Source organism: Lemur catta, chromosome 8 (assembly GCF_020740605.2).
Source record: "Lemur catta isolate mLemCat1 chromosome 8, mLemCat1.pri, whole genome shotgun sequence".
Lineage (NCBI taxonomy): Eukaryota > Metazoa > Chordata > Mammalia > Primates > Lemuridae > Lemur > Lemur catta.
In genome coordinates, this window is record NC_059135.1 from 69,281,274 (window position 1) to 69,301,922 (window position 20,649).

The 20,649-nt window shown below is 39.5% G+C and overlaps 1 protein-coding gene across 1 annotated transcript; it reads left to right on the forward strand.

Moving 5' to 3' along the window:
- The first annotated feature begins 7,179 nt into the window (after positions 1–7,179).
- On the forward strand, positions 7,180–8,659 carry RPRM (reprimo, TP53 dependent G2 arrest mediator homolog). The gene has a single exon (XM_045558750.1). It carries the CDS (start codon positions 7,430–7,432, stop codon positions 7,757–7,759), a length of 330 nt encoding a protein of 109 aa, XP_045414706.1. The 5' UTR covers positions 7,180–7,429; the 3' UTR covers positions 7,760–8,659.
- Positions 8,660–20,649: the final 11,990 nt, after the last annotated feature.

Genomic DNA, 20,649 nt, shown 5'->3' on the forward strand with positions numbered 1-20,649 from the left:
AATGGGAAAGGATGCATTAGTGACACAAAAGGTTTTAAGCAGCTCAGTGGCTTTTTCACTCTAAAGTCTAAATCATGCAGACTTTAAAGAGTGGGCAGAAAATCAGAGTGAAATGATGACAAAAATTCTGTGGTGGCAAAAACTGTCCACACTGCATATCTAAAAATAGGAGAGCATAGGTCTACAATGTATCATTCTGAAAACTTCTCCGCCTGCTCACTGGTCAGAAGTTTTAAATCAAGCTTGAGGTGAGTTATTGCATGCTTTTCTTGGCCTTTATTGCAACAATATTAAAGAGGGAGATATTAAATAATAAACAATAGTAAAGATTATTGCAACAAATGAGAGCATATGGGTGCTGCTCCCCATATTATTACACATGCCTGTGCATTTAAAGAAAGCCCTGACCCAGTGGAGTCACCTGGGTAAGACAAGGACAATCTCCATTTACCCTCTCACAGAAAGAAGTGACTGTCACCAGATGTCACAAGGAGGAGATCCAGGGAATGTATTTAAATAATAAGAAGAGGCAGGCACTTGGTTTAACATTTATCGTTTCCCCCACTCCCCAGTTGTTTTTCCTCTGAACTACCTTTATCAAGTAATACTTTTGAGTAGCATAAGAGAATAGATAATTAAAAGATAAATTAGACACAGTCTCTGCATTTACAAGCCTAAAGTTTAAAAATGTAATTAAAATGAAGGTTACATATTGTAAAGAAAAACATAACTGAAATCCCTTAAGTAGTAAATTTAAAAATTTTGTCAGTATTATTTACTACGCTATTATACATATTGATGGACTGTTTAGGGTTGGGAAAAACTTATTTTGCACCAAAATACCTTCCAGCTAGTCCATTGTGTTAAATATTAAGCAATGCAAATATCAAAAACACTTTTTAAAACTAAAAATAATAACATATAATTAAATTCTGGATGAGGGTGACCTTTCTAAGATTAAAAGCAATGAAAGAAATCACAGATGAAAATACAGATGTATTTATACATGTAAAAAAATTCCATATGCCCCAAAAGAATATAGCACAATTTAAAAGGCAAATGAGCTAGAAATAGATTTACAAATATGTCACACAAAGGGTTAATATATGTAATAAAGGAAGTGTTATAAATCAGTATAAATGATTAAATGACAATTGAGAAATAGATAAAGAACTTAAACATAAAGTTTATAAAGCAGGATATATGGTTCTATAACAAATATTAATATGTGGAAAAATTATCCACTACAATAATAATGTGCAACTTCAAGCAAGGTACCACTTTTTTCCAATCAAACTTGCAACTATAATTTTTAAAATCATAATACTTGGTGCTTAATAACAGTGGTTTCTGGGGTACTCAGGTAAAAATACAAATTTATAGAAACTATTCCAGACCCACCAAGCAGAATCCCAGGATAGGGACCCAGGAAGCAAGTTTGGGAAACTCTGATTCATTTGGTTTGCAATAAGACCTGGGAGCAGTCACCTCCCATCCCCATCCTAGGTGATCTTAAGGTAAGGCAAGCTTGGAAAATATTTCTCTAAGCAGTGATTTTCAACCAGTCTGGGAAGATGTAAGAAATGCTGACACTTGGGTCCTACCTCCAGAAATTCTAATTTAATTACTGTGGGTTTGGTTTGGGTATCAAAATTTTTAAAAACTCATTAAGTGATTCTAACATGTAGCCAAAGTTGAGAACTACTGCTCTAGAAGGTATGATAAAATGAATACTTGCACTTTACAAATGGAAGTGAAGATTGGTACAACCCCTTTTTGCAAACAACTCGTTGTTTGTTGCTTTTTGTGAAAATAATATTGTTTTCACTAAACATTACAATTTTATAAATTCATTCTATGAGTGTAATTTAAATATAGAAAACTTCTCTGAGCAAAAATGTTCTTTGTGTATAATTAATTCAATAACAATATTTGAGATCAACACAACTGCTCAGTTATACGATAATGGTTTAATAAACAATGGTACATTCACGTAACAAAGTACTATACCCATTTAAAATGTGCACATATGTTTTTTGTGTTGGGGAAAATATAGTGTTAAGGGAGAGAAGCAAGGTATAAAATTATATTTACTACATGGTTATGACTTCATTAAAATAAGCATAGCAAAAAGATGGAAGAAAATATTCTACATTAGTAAAGGTAGTTATCTTTGAGCTAAGGGGGTAATGTATTTTGGAGATTATTTTCTTAATTTTCTGTATTTTCCAAAACTTATATATTCATGCTAGATCTAATTAAAAATATTTAGAATTTTTAGTTATAGTAAAGTACATAGGACATAAAACTTAGCTTTTAAACAATTTTTATGGGTACAATTCAGTGGCATTAAGTGCATTCACATGGTGGCACAACCATTATTCCATCCATCTCCAGAACTTTTTGGTCTTTTCCAAATGAAACTCTGTACTCGGTAAATAATAACTCTCTAATGGCCCTCTTCCCAATCCCTGGTAACCACTACTCTACTTTCTGTCTTTATGAATTTGACTACTCTAGGTAACTCATGTAAGTGGAATAATGCAATATTTGTTCTTCTGTATCTGATTTATTTCATAATGTCCTCAAGATTCATCCATGTTGTAGCATGTATCAAAATTTCACTCTTTTTTAAGTTTGAATAATGTGCCACATTTTGTTTATCACTTCATTTCTTGATAGACATTGGGTTGCTTTCACCTTTTGGTTATTGCAAACAATGCTTCTATGAACATTAGTGTACATATATATGTTTGAGTATAAGTTTTCAATTTTTAGGAGAATATACCTAGAAGTAGAATTGCTGGATCATATGGAAATTTTATGTTTAATTCTTTGAAGAACTGCTATAGTGTTTTTCACAGTGGCTGCACCATTTTATGTTCCTACCAGCAATGCACAAAGGTTCCAATTTCTTCACATCTTTAGCATTTTTTACTTAACAAGGTCTATCACTTTATATGCAAATCTTTCTAAAATGTATAACTCACTTTCCAGCTTTATCTTAAAAAGAAAATATTGAACAAAATTTTTTTTTCTTTTACTACTTACACACACTGATGCCTCCTTAAGAACTATTGCAATATATATTTGTTTGTGATCTTGCTATGTGCCAGATACTGCTCCCAATTATTTCCATAGAACAGATCAATTTTTTCAAAATTCTGTAAATACGATCCCCATTTCACAGATAAGTAAATAAGGTACACAGAAGTTAAATTTTTTTTTTAATTTTTTAAAACTTGCCCAAAATCACATGACTAGTAAGTAAGAACAGCAGGATTCAAAGCCATGCTTTTCCACGTTTTACTAGACTCCTTGCCATCTAAGACTGTTTGTCTCTTTTATAAATGTCCTTTATGCTCTTAGAAAATCTGTGTATGCTGTTTAATGTTTATAAAAGCACCAACCTCTAGCCATTTCCTCCTCTCCAACCCACATGTTGATACTGATAGACTGTTCTCAAGAAAAACAGATTTAAAACGAGGGTTAAAACTGTGTGAAAAGTGAAAGTGCATAGGTTCTGAGAGATAATTTGAAGGGTGAACCTAAGGGTAAAGTATATGAGCTTGAGTATTTAGCTTTCATGATATCTATTTTGGTGACTGAATGACCTATTTTGCTTATTTCTGGCTTTCTTCTTGTGTTTCAGCTCCTGAGGCTGCTATCATGAATGGCTTCTGAATAGGAGTTCTTACTCTTACTCCTACTCATATTGTGTAATACAGTGTAACTTATTTTTTTAAAAGCTTACCCCAAAGCAATAAATATACTTTCAATGTCTGAAATTCTCTTTTTAAATGTCTACTTAATATTGTCATATTACACAAAATAAAGAATGAAGGAAAAGGCTTTTGGTATGCAAAGTGCCTGGTCCTACATCAAGGTTATTCAAACTACAGATTACAGCTGCCATCAATATTGGCCAGGAATACCCTTGCAGAATTTACTATATGCCATAAATATATTTTCTGGGAAGAGTAGGCACATGTTTCTGTCCTTGTTTTACAGGTATATTAAAAAATGCTGAATATTTAACTGTCAAAAAATCAAACCTACTTATTTCTAATGAAGTAGAAGAGGTCACTAGTTAAATAAATACAGTAGTGAGTCCTCCTGTGTATTATAAACCTTTTCTTTAATGTGAATCATCAGTATGTCCCTCATTCCATGTCATGTCACCATCTATTTTTCTGGAAATTAAGTTTTTCAATATCAACATTTCTTAAAGGTTTCTTTTCCCACACTTGTAAGATTTTCCCAGGAAACAGGTGAACAAAAGGAGTAAAGCTGAGAGGAAACTGTTCACTCAAAATACAAAAGGAAAACATCAATAAAGTTTTTTGTAGAAAAGCTCTAGCAGCCCAGACACCCTTAAGTTGATTAATAAGTGATAGATGTAATTTTTGTACTACTAGGTTTAGAGTTAATTTCCATCTAAATATTCCAAGTAATTTTATTCAACAAAATCAGAGTAGGGGGAAATAAAGGAAAGAATCCCACTGTTTTGTTGAACAAATCCAGAGCTCTGAATGAGCTGAGGTAGATAACCATTATATTACTCAGTGATTTTGTGGCTGGTTAACAGCTTAAGCTGAAGACAAAAAAAAAAAAAAAAACAAAGTGAGAGTTGTACCTTATGTCTTTTAAGAGTGTGTTTCCCTGATCTAAAGTTTTGAGGAGATATAAAACCTCCCCTGGACTCCATGGTTTGATCATTTTAACACTGACTTCTGACTAAAACAGCAATACTGTTAATAGCAATAAATAAATTCTGGTGGCTCAACTAACATTTTTAGCATCCTGCCATACTGGACCTTACAAATGTATTATAAACTAACCCTATTGTTTTTTGTCACATAAAGAAGGAGTTAGTCCTTCTCTATTCATTCACATCCAACTTCTACTAAACACACAATCCTGTGCAAGTTAACAGCCCTGGAGTTCAGCCTCTGTTCTCTGAACTTTGGCTTTTCTAAATTTCTATTACTTTCTGCTACCATTCATTTCAGTATTGCTTTATATTTTCTTAAATTTGTGTAACTTTTTCACACATACATTATATTTTATTATTTTTAAGTATCACCCACATTAAGCTAAACTGATTATACAGGAATATTTAAATAAATTCTTTCCAATCAATTAATAATAAATTTGTTCAAAGAAGAAATTGTTGAGAGTGGGGCATTTTGCAGGCTTGATTAAATTATGTGAAACTAGGGCAACGAACCAGGTGAATTGTGGGTGAAACCCAGAAGCGTGGGTTGTCAGCTGTTAAATCCCTCCATCCCCCCAAACAATAGCTATTTAAAAGAACCAAACTTATTGCAACTGATATACAATAAACATCCAAAAAATTGGAAACTCTTAAATAAAAGGCATTTCATTCATTTTATAATAGTCATGAAGTAGTGCAAAAACATTTAAGGAAAACTCTGATCATGGAAAAATGATATTTGAGAAGGCAAAAATAAAGATTTATCAAGCAAGTAGAGTGGAATTAAGAGTAGAGTTGAAGGCTGGGTGCTGTGGTTCACGCCTGTAACCCCAGCACTTTGGGAGGCCGAGGCAGGAGGATCGCTTGCGGCCAGGAGTTTGAGACCAGCCTGGGTGACATAGTGAGACTCCATCTCCGCAAAAACATAAAATTAGCCAAGCATGTTGGCATGGCATGCACCTATAGTCCTAGCCACTTGGAGAGGCTGAGACAGGAGGATCTCTTAAGCCCAAGGAGTTAGATACAGTGAGCTATGATTGCACCACTGCACTCCAGCCTGGGTGACAGAGTGAGAAAAAAAAGAGTTAAAAATAGCAAGACAGCTACCATATTTTTTTTTTAGTTTTGTTTTATTTTTAGTTGACAAAGAATTAAAAACTGTATATATTTATGGGGTACAAAGTGATATTCTGCTACATGTATACATTGTGGAATGATCGAATCTGAGTAATTAGCATGCTCATCACCTCAAATATTTATCATTTCTGTGTGATGGTAACATTTCATAGAAATTTAGTATATGTATTCTCTTAAAGGTTTGGACTGGCCTTCAAGTTGCTAGTTTCCAGCTGAAAGAAAAAAAGAGGATGAAAGGAGGGAGGAAAAACGGGAGGGAGGGGAAACCCTGATGTATTCTTCTAGAGCTTAAGAAACTTCATCTGACGGGTTTCACAGAAACCAACAGCAAATCTGTAATGAGCCAAAGCCTCAATGAGGCCCCTAAAACATCTGCAGTTTGGTTTGAAAGGACTAAGGGTGAAAGCATCAGCTTGTGGAAAGCAAGGAGGGCTTGCGCAGTTGGCCCGCGCTCCAGGCGATGGGTGTTGGTGAGCAATACCCTTAAACAGCTGATTTACTGCCAACAGACGAAAATGCTGGAAGCACATCCAAAAACTCATCTGCAATTAAAATCACAAGCAAGTGGTCACTCTGTCCACCTCCCTTACCGGCGAGGTGACCCTGCTCCTGGCAACCACTTCCACACAAGGGCCACGGAAGACACCGCCTTCCTCTACCCCCTTCCCTTGGCCTCAAAAATCGCTATGAAACCTGCCTTGCTCTGACTCCCCGTCGCTTTTGTAAAGTGGGGTGGGGTGGGGGTGGAGCCTTCACTTCTTTCTCCTTCCCTCCCTTTTATCTTCCTTCCTTTCTTCTTTCGTTCCTTCTTTCCTGACTTTCTAAATTCATTGCTTTTTTAAAAAAAAATTGTCAGATCCCCTCACTCCACTAGAAACCCGTCGCCGGCGAGACGGAGCCGGGCACGGGCGGCGAGAGGGCCGGTGCTTCGCCTTCGCCGGCCCCAGCTGGCACCTGCCCTTCGTCGCCCCTTTCCGCCCGCTCGGAGGTCGGAGTGGCGGCAGGCAAAGGACACACAGAGCCGATGTGTCCCAATTCTCTTGAAACTCTCGGTTGACCGCACCGCCTCCCTCCGAAAACCCTTTAATCATCCATCACGCCAGAAGAGCACAGTGGCCTCTGCCTGGCCTTTGGGGCTGCAAAAGAGGCGAAGCGAGCCGAGGTTCGCCCCTTTGCTTCCTCCGGCGCCCGGCGGCGGCGGGTGCAGAGCGGCGGCGCGGCCGGAAGGGGCCGCTGTTCGCTCAGAGCGGCCGCCGCGGCCCGCGCCTCCCACGGCCGGGCTGGCCCAGCCCCGCCAAGTTCTAGCGGCCCCCAGTCGAGCGAGCGCCGGGAACGAGCGCCGCCCGGGCAGGAGCAGATCGCGTGCAGGGCGTAGAAGAGCCGGGCTGCGGCGCGCGTCGGAGAGGCTCCTGGGCAACTCCCACGGCCCGGGGACTTTGGAAAGCGGAGAGCCGGGAGCCCCCGCCTGCGCAAGTCTGCGAGCGAGCGCTCAGCCCGGCGGCACCTGTTCCTCCCGCGCCGCATCCTGTCCTCCCCTCGGACCCGCGCCTCCCCGGACGCCCGCCCGCTCCCGCGATGAATCCGGCGCCGGGCAACCAGACCGACGTGGCGGGCCTGTTCCTGGCCAACAGCAGCGAGGCGCTGGAGCGCGCGGTGCGCTGCTGCACCCAGGCGTCCGTGGTGACCGACGACGGCTTCGCCGAGGGCGGCCCGGACGAGCGCAGCTTGTACATCATGCGCGTGGTGCAGATCGCGGTCATGTGCGTGCTCTCGCTCACCGTGGTCTTCGGCATCTTCTTCCTCGGCTGTAACCTGCTCATCAAGTCCGAGGGCATGATCAACTTCCTGGTGAAGGACCGGAGACCGTCTAAAGAGGTGGAGGCGGTGGTCGTGGGGCCCTACTGACCGGTCCTCCGGCCCCCGCGGCGGCCGCCCCCATGCCTCCCCACCCCGCCAGCCCGGCCGCGCCCCTCACCATCGGAGACCGGGCAAAGCAAACCTGTCGGAGTCAATTATTTCTCTTGACTTAAACCTTTCGGGATGAAGCGACCGGTTTCTCGCTCACCCTCCGAAAGTCCCCATGCCTGTAGGAGAAGAGCATCTGACTTCTGGACTCCGCAGCAAGTGGCCAGAAGAGGGTGATTTGGGCGCAGAACTTTGGAAGCTGCCGCTTGCGTGAGATGTGGGGAGACGGACCGGGCGAAGGCCGTTCTGCACCCGCAGGTGGGCCAAGCGCTGGGGACAGGTGAAGAGGGCGGTCAGGGGAGAGACCCAGCGGCACCGAGCACCTGGTGACCGGAAAAGTGACTTGTTTATACGCCACACCACAGACCTAACGGGGACGCACAATTCCGTGTCCGGATGCGCGCCCACTCTCTCCTGCTGCCCCCAGCCCCGGCGGGGAGAGGCGATAAATACCTTTGATCGATTGTAACGTGCCGTTTTAAGGGATTTTGTTTGTTTGCTTGAATACAAATATTTGATAAGTCCTTTTCTGCCCCAGTGGCCTGTTTGTCTGCCTGGGGGTAGAGTTTTGTCATGGGAGAAGGGGCGGGGGGAGGGGAGCCTGCGAATGTGAACGGGATGAGTCGTTTCTTTTAGTGCATTTCCAACTGGGTCTTTTTTGGGGGGAGGGAGGGAGCGGGCAAGTGTTCCAGCTGACCCCGGGACAGAGACCCAGACTAGAACTCGTAGCTCGTGACTGCACGGTTTACGCCACAAAAGTGCTCTTGACATCCGTGACACCGTTTTGACTTTTGTTTTCTTATTTAACATTTCCTTAATAAATGCAACATTTAAGTGTTTTGTTCCTGGCCTCCTGGTGGTCTTTCTGCTCTCCCTGGCAGGGGGGGAACCGGCGGTGGTGAGTCTGGTGGGGGAAATTCGCCTTGGAGAGCGGCCGTTCAACTTGTGGATCCCCTGGAGAGGCGGGGGTGGGGCGAGACGTAGGCAAGCCGGGGGCACAGGGCGGTATTGCAGGCAGCATCCTTTGTTGTCTCTTATAGTTAATATTTTATATTTCATTTAGTCTCAGCTCTCAGGTAGGTGAGACGACAGGAGGGCCCCGCGGGAAGGTTACACTTCCGTGCCAGGCGCCAGCGGGAGCAGAGGATCAGGCCGCTAATGAAAGGAAGGGACGGCCTGGCCGGCCTTCAGGGAGGTCGCTGCCCCGACCAACGTCAGCAAGAGGCGTTGGGATGCAGCTCAAGGGGAAAAAAATTCATAAAATGTGAGGAAAAGTAGCAGCTAAAGTACACACAGTGACGCTAATACTCCCTGGGGCAAACTATTGTTACTACAACGTAGTATGTACTATTGTCTTTGCCATATTACTTTTTCTAGCAAAAGAGCATGATTAAAAGACACACCCGGTCTGCTGCTTCTTAGAGGAGTCAGCCCAGGCCCGGGAAAGGGTTCAGAGGAGTTAGCCGAGGTCCTGAATGTCAGAGATGAGCATTACAACCCAAACTGGAAAGGCTGGGCTGGGGTAGAGGTACAGATAGATGGTCCTTGACACATTTGGGACTCAGAAACTGAACAGCGTTGGAAAGAAACGCCTAGAAAACCATGCCTGTGAAAATAACGCAGAGGATACAATAACTTAAGGCTTAAACTTGACAAAAGGTTTTAAGCAGTTTATTTTTATGCCTGGGGTGGAATCCTAAATATTTTCAAGACTATAAAGGCTCCACTAAGATGCCAGAGCAATTCAAATTTCAAAGACTTCACAATAGCAGCTGCAAGACTGACTAAAATCAAATAACAATGAATTGTTCCATTTACTTGGGAAGAAGCACAACTGGTGTAAACAATGGCAGTGACTCAAAGGTTAGGATCATAAGATGTGCCTGCCCTTTAACATCTTGTCCACTACTAGGTGTGCATTTCACGCTCAAAGTAAACCTTGCCCGGAATTACAATCTACCTACGATGGTTTTTTGAATACTAATGAATATCAGGCTTGAAAAAAAAAAAAAAGCATTTTGAAGTTTTTGCTTGTTGTTCCTGTCTTTTCAACAGGTAACGGTTTGCTTGTTTGCTTTTTTGGTATCTGGGGAGGGGGCAGGGTCAACAGTCAATACAGTATGAGTCATGGAAGGCAGTTTGCTTTTGCTAATGGATAGGACAGGAAATGGAGATGTCATTTTGTAGGGATGTCCTATTTTGTAGACAGTTTCTGCGACACTGAGTTCATCTGCTCCCTCTGTGTTAGAAAGGGAGAAACAAAGCAGAGCAATGGGTTCACCCTGGGGCAAACGAGACACTTAAAATTTAACTCAGGTTTTTGTGGCTGCAACATCCACAGAGGGTCCCTTCTTCTTGTAGATTTATTGGCCCACCAGTGAATTCAGTGCTCTGGTGGAAGTCAATTTGGGATTAAAAATAAATTAGCTACAGTTTGTAGGAATCTCAGTTTGTACACTGCTGTGTGTGTGCAAGGTGTATGCTTATAGCATATAGTTTTAGACACAGTAGGAAGCATAGGAAGGGTTAAACATACGGTCAATTTCAAATTGTTTGTGTAGAGCAGAGGTTTTCATTTAAAACAAGAGTCCTGAAAGTTGAGAAAGGAGCCTTCCCAAGGTTGAAGACCTCTATTATTTTTTCTATCTTGTTCCTCTTAATATTTCTTCACACCTCTTTCATCTTCCCTGCATCTCAAAAGCAAAAATTTATAGTTTCTCCTTATCTCATCTATCCAGATTTATTCTCTTACCCCCAGAAATTGTGATCATGAGACAAACCAGACCTGCAAAATTTAGTCTTTAGGTAGAAATGATATGTGAACACAGCTCTGTAATCTATGATCTATGCAGTATAGGGAAATGCACACAGTCTGAAATGCACATAGCCCTGGGGACTATTTCCTGCCAACAACCCTTCTCTCCAGCTCTTAGATCCATTTGTTACTTAGAGAGATGCCAAGTGGTTCTGGTTTTTATAGATGAGGCTATGTGTGCAAGAAGCTTTTTACACTCCCTATTCCCTAATGGGCTCACAGCAACCACTTTCTGGAACCCCACACCACTCCCTCTCACTCTGCCTTTGACTCTTTGTCCCTCATTTTAATAGATGCATTAAATGAAACTTTTTACTCCTGGCTAAAAGTTACGGAGAGTCAGTCCTTTCCTACAGACATGCTCTAAGGAAAATAGGTCTTGAATGTCACTCCTCTTGTTTCACCTCAGAAAACAATGTCAGCCTTGAGAGACTGGGAATGGAATGGAATAAATGCCAAGAGGCAGGTTCTACCATCCCACACTTAAGTCCACCATTGGTCAGTAATTAATGGGAGTCTCTGAGAGAGAGAGAGAGACTGATTCCTGTAAAAGCTTGCTTGATCTGGCACGGCCCATGGGGACTTATCTGATACTTACTGAAGCCCTTCTGGAAATACAGCAGCCGACCCTGGGAGAAGATTTCATGAGACACAGCTGGGGGATCTCAGGCTGGGTAGACAGCCCCTGATATCTCCTAGCCTAATTGGGTGGCCTCCATATAAGTAACTTAACGAACTGTTGATAATTATTTTTTTTAAGATTGTTGATATGAATCTCCCCACTCTCTCTGAGCATGTAGCAAGAACTTAAGTGTTGGACACCATGAGGGAAGTCAAAGCAGAGATCACACTACTCTGTCAAGTCTGAGGTCACACTAGCTCCTGGTGATGGTCCATGATTTCTGATTTCCAAGCTGCCCTGGCCTCTCACTGGATCTGAGTCAGTCCTTTTCTTGTGTCTTCCTGCCCTAACTCTGAGTGAGGAAGAGAAAGGCACAGTGGACTGAGATATTAGAAATTTTGGTTCTGGTTTCTAAGCAGGTAGATGGGCTCATCCCTAAAATTAGGGAAGATGGATTGCAAAAGGACATTCCCATTCTATGATTTCATTAGATTAATTTGTTCAAAATTTTCTTGTCTCTTAAGACATTCATAGATCTCTTCATGTGTCTTAAAAATATACTTCACCTTTCCAGTCTTGGTCTTTTGTGTAGACATTTTTCTCACAAAAGTCAAGTGCTCCTCAACTCAGGATATTTATTTACAATAATCAAAGCAAAATTTCAGACACCTAGCCAGGCCTGGGTAAACAGCAGTTTCTAACCTCATAGATTACACACCCTCTAAACAGGGACTTAAATATCCCAGATCTCTATGTTCTCACTGGATAAAGCCATGAAAGCAAAGGCCAGTGTACTGGAGAGTACGTGATTCTTCGAGGTACACACCGAGACTAATATGTGCTATTGTTTGTAGAAACCACTTGGGTGTTTGAAGACGCATTAACAGCCAATTTTTCTCCCCCAGAGCATTTTTTCCTCTGAGCTTCTGTAGCAGCACACAGCAGCTGTTCCACATGTAGTTTAGAGCCTTCCTTAACCCTGGCTTATTATGCTTGTCACTTTGGGGGTTGCAATGACAGGAAAAAGATTCCAGGGTTTAGTTTGTTTTGCAAGACTCAAACCTAGTTTGAAAGCCTGTTGAAGCAGCAAGTCTGCAGCAATCCTCCAAACGGAAATCAATAAATCTTTTTTCTACCTGCCAAATCCCTTGTAGACATGTGCACAATAGCTCAAATGGGATGTGTTTTAAAGGCAGCTCCAGCACTAGTAATTGTTTCCTAATGTCTGAATCTCAATGCTCAGTGGTTAATTGTTTCCATAGCCAACCTCACTTTGTCCTCCTTTCCACATATTTTTGTATTGTTTTAGATGCTTAAAATACCTGAAAGTCCAGGATTAATTTTTGGAAAAATAAAGTGTATAATATTATCAGTCATATATCCTTTACAGTGATCCTAATAAAATAGTTTGAATTTATATTTATATATATCTTATTTTATTTACTTTATTATCTTTAGTATATTTGAGGACCTCAAAATATTCCAGAAGGAGCTTCTCCAAGGACTATTGTGAGGATAACTACATGCATTTTTAAATACTCCTCAGTCACCTTGCAAACAATGACTTGCTTCTAACCTAAATAACAATATACACTAAGTGAGGATAAACAAGGCTTATTTTTATTTATTTGACTATTTATGTATATTTTGAAAGGGCAATGGGTAAATAGTTTTATTTCTTAAATATATTTAAGGGCTTGCTTGCTGAAATATTTTTGAGTGGGCAAATGCAGGCATAGAGTGATCAATACAAAAAAGGTCAAATCATCTGTGATAATGCTAGGACAAATTCTGCCCTGGTCCCCATTTTAAAACTGGTTTCCATTAGGTAGTAATAGTCTATGGACTCATAAATCAAGGAGTAATATAGTATTTTTCAAGCACTCATGTGTACATGGTGCATTACTACTTATTACTGAAAACAATGAGATGTTTCCTATCCATTTGAACCTTAAAACACAGGCTTAGACAAACAGACATAAGGGAAGGTATATGATCTACCAGCAAGAGTCAGACAGTAAGGAAATTGTTCCTGTTTACCATTTCTGGAATTCATAGTAATAGAGATATACATACATAATTATGCTATAGCCTACACGTTGGCATGGCTTATTATAGGGAGAAAAGCTTACAGTTTTTCTCATTAATTTTTTTTTGCATTTGTCTTCTACCCTCACCAATTGCTTTCTCATTATGCACTCCTTCCCACACCCACATCTAAAGATATACTGCCTGAAAGAATCATTGATTTTTATCAGACCAAGACTCCAGATATCTGATTGCTTTGGGAAAAGAATCCCTCTAGGATCCAGAGTGTCTCTTTTGCTTTATTTATTTTCCTATAAATGGAGTAGTATCATTTAGTTCATATTCTAAGTAGTATTGATTAAGGCAGGTACACATGCACATATTCACATATTCAGTGTTTCCCAGTCTGTCTGTCCACGAGTCATGTTTATTCTACTACAAAGTGAAAGTAAGCATTATGCATTTCCCAGTTCTTTGTTTGACATTATTTATTTGTTTATAATAAAATGACACATGAAAAAGTTGCAAGTAAATTGTCTCAAAATGTTCAGTAAATAAGATTTATATGAAGTGCCTGGAGTCTTACAATACATCTATATCTTGAGATATACGTTTTAATCTTCATCTAAGAATTGGAAAGAAAAAGAAGCTAAAACCCTAAGAGAAAGAAAAGTCAATGGTTATGTATTGTATAAGCTTGAAAAATCTAAAAGCTAAGTTAAGAGAAATGAGAAGGAACCCTAAATTTAAAGATGGTCAATGAAAACAAAGAGAACCTATCAAGTCAAGTCTTTAGAAGTTTACAAGGAGCTGCTGAATTCTCAACACGGTGGTTAGAAAATTTTACATTATGAATTAATAAAAGGATCAAAAACTGCTGAGCGGAAGGACTGAGCATTGTGAAAATGTGGAAGATGGTTAATTCCGTTTCTCTCTTCTTCTCTGTGAAATCTTGGACTAATTGCAAACATCCTGTCAGCTGGCTCAATTTTCTTATATCCAAAGGACAAAGAAGCCTTGCCAAACCTTCTTATCTTTATCATCAATAAATATTTATTATTTAGTATCCATTATAGGCATGACTCCGCACTAGGTACTAACCTAGACCTTGGAAGTTTAGTGTAGAGTATCATGGAATTTAAAGGGTCCTATGGGATAACAGCCTGTCTTCTGCTTGATCCATTTGTGCATATCCTTGGAGATCCAGGTATGTGAGCCACACACACTTGTGGCTTCTCCCCTTGTGAATGAAGTACTCTCTATGTTCATCTATAATTAATATGGGGCCCGAAATACTCAAACAATTTAATTTGATTTTCCCCCATGTCTTCAGACAGTATATACGAGTCTCACTCTACTTTATATATTCAAACTCAAGATGAACATGAATATGGAAGGCCTGAAGAAAGTGCTCCAAATGAATTTCCTGAGGCTACTTATGTATATCTACAAATTCAGCTCAGGAACAAGTGTTTTATTCATTTCCCTCACCGTGATTTTTCAATGTCTGAATAATTAACAAAAAAAATCAAGTGTGAAATTCCCTCCCCTATATTCTGTAGATGAGCTTTCTAAGAAAATGACACATCCTTGTTCAAGTAACATAAATATCTCCTAAAATCATCAAATGTTCAAGCTAGAATGGACTGCATTAATTAACACTCTTTGGGTTGCAATTAGCATAAATCCAGTTCAAGCTAATTTTAAATAATAAAAAAAACTGAATTTACTGACTCGTGTGACTTGTAAGTCCAAGAACACAAGTATGTCAGGCACACTAGAAGCTGATGTCTGATGTCATCCAGACTCCTTCTCCATCTCTCAGAGAAGCTCTTTCCACATGGTGAGAAAAGAAAAAAAAAGTGGATTCCCCTAGGTATACAGTCACGTTTTAGCTACTTAATAACCCCAGCAGAAAGAGATTGTCTTTTCCTGGAAGAATTCTGACCCGATTTGGGTCATGTGTCAATTGCTGAGCAAGCCTCTGTGACTGGGGTGGGTGCAGAAGGAAGGGTGTACTGGGTCAATGACCAATGCCATGCTTGTGATGAGAGGGGACAGAACAAAAGGAAGTAGAGTAGCTTATATTCAAACCCCAAGGCCAAGAGTCCTCACAGGAGAAGGGACTCTGTTATCAGAAGCAGCAAAAGGCCTGCTGGAGGGCCTTGAACAGTTGTCACCTAGTTCAATGGATCCAAAGCCTGGAGAGGGTATGTCATTTCCCAGGTCCCACACAGCTAGCCAGTGGTGAAGCCAGTAACGGAACCCGTATCTCCTGACTCTTAATTTAGTATTCCTTTTAAAGCTATTTATTCTATCAACTATCTTTCAGCAAGGCAGAAAAAAAAAGGCTTTTATAATTTCTTTCAAGGTTCTCTGTGTTGAGCTGATATAGCTTCAAGTGCCCTGGACGATAGCCTGAATTTCTAGGGCAGGCATTGCCACCACCTTGCACCTAGTGATATGAATTTGGACCAGTCATTTGGTGTCTGTATCTGCTTATGAGAATCAAATCACCTACCCTTCTTAGACCTGGCTAGGCATAAAAAAGTCTTTAATATGAAATGGTAAATTTTATGTTAAAAATAATTTAATATGATAAATCGTTATACAAAATTAAGATTCATTTGCTGAAGAACTTCTCTTCTAAGCTTTGTGACTCTCCATGAGAGGATAAAATACTCAGCATTACCCAAATTGATTTGACAAACTTGTTTTGACAGAGCCCCTCTTGTGACCCATCTTGCTTGGAAATGCTTCCTGTAAGCACACAAAATATTTTTATCATCTTTCTTGGAACCCTCCCTAATTCTATTTCTACATTGCTCCTCATCTAAACTCACCCTAACCCAGAGAGTTGGCTTAGCTTTCTTATCCACATAGAAATTGAACCGTCATTGTTCATTTCTTTGGGTTTCTAGCTGCTTTGCCTGCTCTGCACTTCTGACTAGGGAAATTACCTTGCTAACTGTGACTGGCTGCTTTGCAAGTATCTTCTCCCCTTCTGAGACTTGCACTAGTGAGCTTCTTGATTCTTATTCACAGGTGGGAGGATGGGGAGCCAACCATAAAGACTGGTATTTAGGAGTTTGTTTCTCATATGGCTCATCACCACAGGGAAACTCATCTCCTCTTCTGGCTTCCAGCTACAAGAACTGAATCTGAGGACTGGAAGCACAATGTTCTCAGTAGAGAGTCTCCGCATTTGCAACATACATAATGGCCTCTAAGGCATGCTCGTACAGAAAGAGCACTCTCTTGTTTTTAGACAATTTATCCTCTTTATCTTGGCCTGATGGTCCTCCTATATTTTGACAATTTCTTTTTCAGGAAATGGTAACTTCAAAAAAAGCAAAAACTTTCAAGAGTTAGTAATATAAGCCATTGTCCTCTAGACACATCTGTGATTTACTTTGCAGTTAATCCTTGATTGATTGCCTCATACCCAAGAGTTTGCTTACCCAGTTTTTGCTCAGTGATATTTTTTTTGTGTAGCACTTTGTTGATTTCTAATTTCTTCAGCCAGTATTTGGTGGCCAGTCTTAACATTTGACCATTGTGGCAAAATTCATTATACAGTGCCTTATAAAATCTTGTCCTCACTATGACAATAAATCATGTGCTAGCCTGGCCCATTTGGATTTTCTTTTAAAAAATTAAGTATTTAAGATTTTCGATATTTTCTCAATAAATAATAAAAATTTATTTTAAAAGTAATCATTAATTAAAATTCTCTAATATTTAGAAGGTTTATAAACATAAGCTTTTAGAGATGCCAAAGCAATTAACTCTGGTAAATATCAGATGTATCACTTAAACAATAACAATATATAAAGAACCAAATTATAATACTGAAAATTTGAAAATTTACAATTGAAAATTATTCTCCATTTTAAGGATGAATTTACTGAAGGATTTCTTTAGATTTTCTCTAAACATCTACTTCAAATTAAAGTAAATCCATATCTATCTTTTATATGAGATTGCATATCTTAAATATTATAGTTCAGAGATTAAATTTTACTGAATTCTTCACATTTGATAAATGTACAGTATTTTAATTCTCCAACATATACTTCCATTCTGCAAAGCAAACAAAGATTTCACTGACTATTGAGAGAAAGAGAAGCTATTCAATGGATGGACCTTGGCTATTTGATGTTGGGTTCCATTTTATGCTTGATATGCTGTATAGAGAAAGAAAGAAAATGTTAACAGTGTTCCATGATTCAGTGACTTTTGAAATAAAAACATTTTCAATTTATGATTCCATGAATTCAGAAAGAATGCTTAGACACTGAAAGAGTGTAATGAGACACATTTTATGACCACCAAGGGCATTGTCTTTTTAGAGTCTGGCTTACCTGGCATGTAACAGTCATTTAAAAAAGGTTGAGTAAAGTTAAAAACCTTTAATATTCCTGTGTTTCAATGAAATCATGTGCCAGAACATTAGGCCACTCTAGAAGCTCGTCTGACTTTATTCTATCCAATATTTTCAATTAAGTAAAAAGTTATTATTTTAAGGAGATTTTACTTTCACACTGATTCCAAAGCACTTAACCATAATATGATATAGTCCTGTTTTCTATGTTCTCTCACTATTGTCTTCTCATAGGATTAGATTGTTGCCATGGCTGATTTTCAAATTCTGCTCATGGGGAACTTGGTAGGCATCAAATAAATTCTTGTTGGTTCTTGTCATCATCATCATTTATATGAGTGATTGATAATAACTGCTAGTATTAATCATAGTTGGTATTTCACATGTGTTACTTCAAAGTCCTTACAACTCCAGAAGTTACTATTATCCCATTACCATAAAAGCAAAAGTAGAGGGATGGAGGGGCTGGTAACTTTCCCAAGGTCACACAGGTAAAATGTTCTTGTGCTAAGTTGTGAACCCAGGTCTGAGACCATTACAAACCAAAAACCATTTTCCTCTCTGCCATCGTGCTAATTCCTCTGGTGAATGATTGACACTGAGGAAAGGTTCAACTTTCTCACACACAGGGTGCCTTGTCATTAACAACTTGAATCTACCCCGACTGCTTTGGGTAATGATTTCACCTAGAGAAGGTGCAAAGCAATTTATCATTTTGGTAGGTAAAGAGTTTGCTAGTAGCAGATGGCTCCAGGAGGTGGGAATGTGGATTTTTCAAGGCAACACAAAATGAGCCTCAACTCGTCCAATTATATAGCCCCCCCCTTACTTGGAAATGTATAGAGATTTTTTAAAATATTTTTTATCTTTGGACTCTGCAATTGTAAAGGCCTCTAATATTCACTTATATCATGTTGCTTAAACTGCCTACAATATAACTTTGACTAAACTATTTTACTGTAAAATGTTGGGGCTTATTTCATACCAATAAATGTACTTTAAAATTGAGAGACGTTTTTGTAGACTGGACTTGCTTACAAAGTTATAATAGTTTACTTTCTTGAGCATTTTTTATATATTTTCCCCATTCTAAGCACCTTCCATGCGTTAGCTCACACAGTCTTTACAACCACCTTACGAGGCAGCTTTGATTGCCATTGATAAGGAAACTGGGGTACGGAGGGAGAATATGTTAATTGACTAAAGCTGGATACAAAAAGATTCAGAGAAATTTGAGTAATGGTATGAATTTATCAAGATAAAATTTAATGCAAATACAAACACAAGGTCCTGTTCTTGAGCCTGAAACAACTGCCCAAGTACACAATGGGAAAAATGTAGCTTATCAACAGACCATAAATGTAAAAGCTTTTGTTCAAGAAGCAGCTCTAGAAAAGTCAATGGAATATAGAAATTGACAAAAATAGTGAACTTAATCTGCACTGATGTAAGTGTAGCATCTTCTAAGGGGGAAGCAAGAGTCCAGCTCTACTCTGTTTCTTGATTATTCCAATCCTAGAATGGATTCTGGCGCTAACATCAAATTAAAAAAGTTATAAACAAACTCAGATTTATTCAAAGAAAGTAACTACACTGGCAAGCGTTCTAGCACTATGTTAGATGAAAAACGGTCAAAAGAGTTGGCAGTATTTACCACTGAGGAAAAAATAAAGCCTCAGGGATAACAGGATAGCTGTCCTCCAATATCTGAAGAACTGCCACAATCAGGAAGGATTACATTTGCTTAGTACAAACCCAAGTAGTAAAACTGGCAACAGTGACTGGAAGAAGCCATACACAGAGAGGATTCAAGTCCTAACAAGCCAGATCTTTCTAACAGTTGGAGCTGTACAAATATGAAGTGAACCACTTTGCAGGAGAATAAATTCTCTGTTACTGGATAACCATGGAGCAGAGATACTGCTAAGGAGATTCAAGAATTAGATGGATGGTTAGAGTAGATGTTTGAAGTGCCTTCCAATCTCATGATTTTTATCATTCTAGACTCTTACTTTTAGGACAGGAAAGAATGGGCACCCAGCAGGTGGCTCTGCTGTTGTCTGGTCCAAACAAGCAGCAGCCTGCTCAGGGACTTTGGAGAAAGCTTGTCCTGAGTTACAGGGTTTGGGCAGTTATTGAAGTAGCAAGACTTGCACTACAGATGAGAAGGCTGAATTCTCCTTTCTCACTCAAATGCCTACACCCATTGTGCTAAAATCATCTTTTTTATAAATCTTTACCATAAATACCATAAATTTCTGATCTCACATCCAAATGGACCACTAATTGGTTTGCCCAGAAGTCTGGCTTTGAGATTATTTTACTAAGGCAGGTGTAGACATAGCCTCTCAACTTTCTAGTATACAATTTGAAAGACTACACCTTGTGTTAAGCTCCCTACCTCTAAAGGAAAATTAAAGTGGCTCAGGGGCAGCTATTTGTCCAAAAGGATCCCTAAGGTACAGACTCTCAAGGATTTAACAGGATTTTGTTTCCTTACTAAATGGGTAAAAGGCGTTAATGGATAAATCATTCTTTCTAATCCAGCACAAGATGTAGTCTCTGCCACACTGAATAATCAAATATAAGAAACACTTTATTGTTACTAGGGAAGAAAACTTAATACCTTTATGTCTCAAGGCTTGGAGAACAAACACAGAATCCAAGTGTGTAATTATAGCATTGTGTTTCAGAATCTGTACAGAACTGCAAAGAACACAGACCATGCTCTGAAGGATATGAGGTTTTTGCCAGTGTGCTGTTGAGACTCCAAAATATCTTTCCACAATACTGAATACCATAGTTCTTTACTATGTCATGACTCCAAAGAAAAAATTACCAAGAAAAAAAAAGAATTTCTTTCAACAAGAGTAATGTTTCAGGCTAGCTTTCTTTCCAGAGGGAAGAGGCATTCTGAAGTAGACAAAGACATGTGGAGACCACCTTCCAAATGCTGATTGATTCTGTTCATGAAATCGGAA

Coding starts and splice junctions, on each gene's coding strand:
- RPRM (XM_045558750.1), top strand. CDS start 7,430: ATGAATCCGGCGCCGGGCAACCAGACCGACGTGGCGGGCCTGTTCCTG.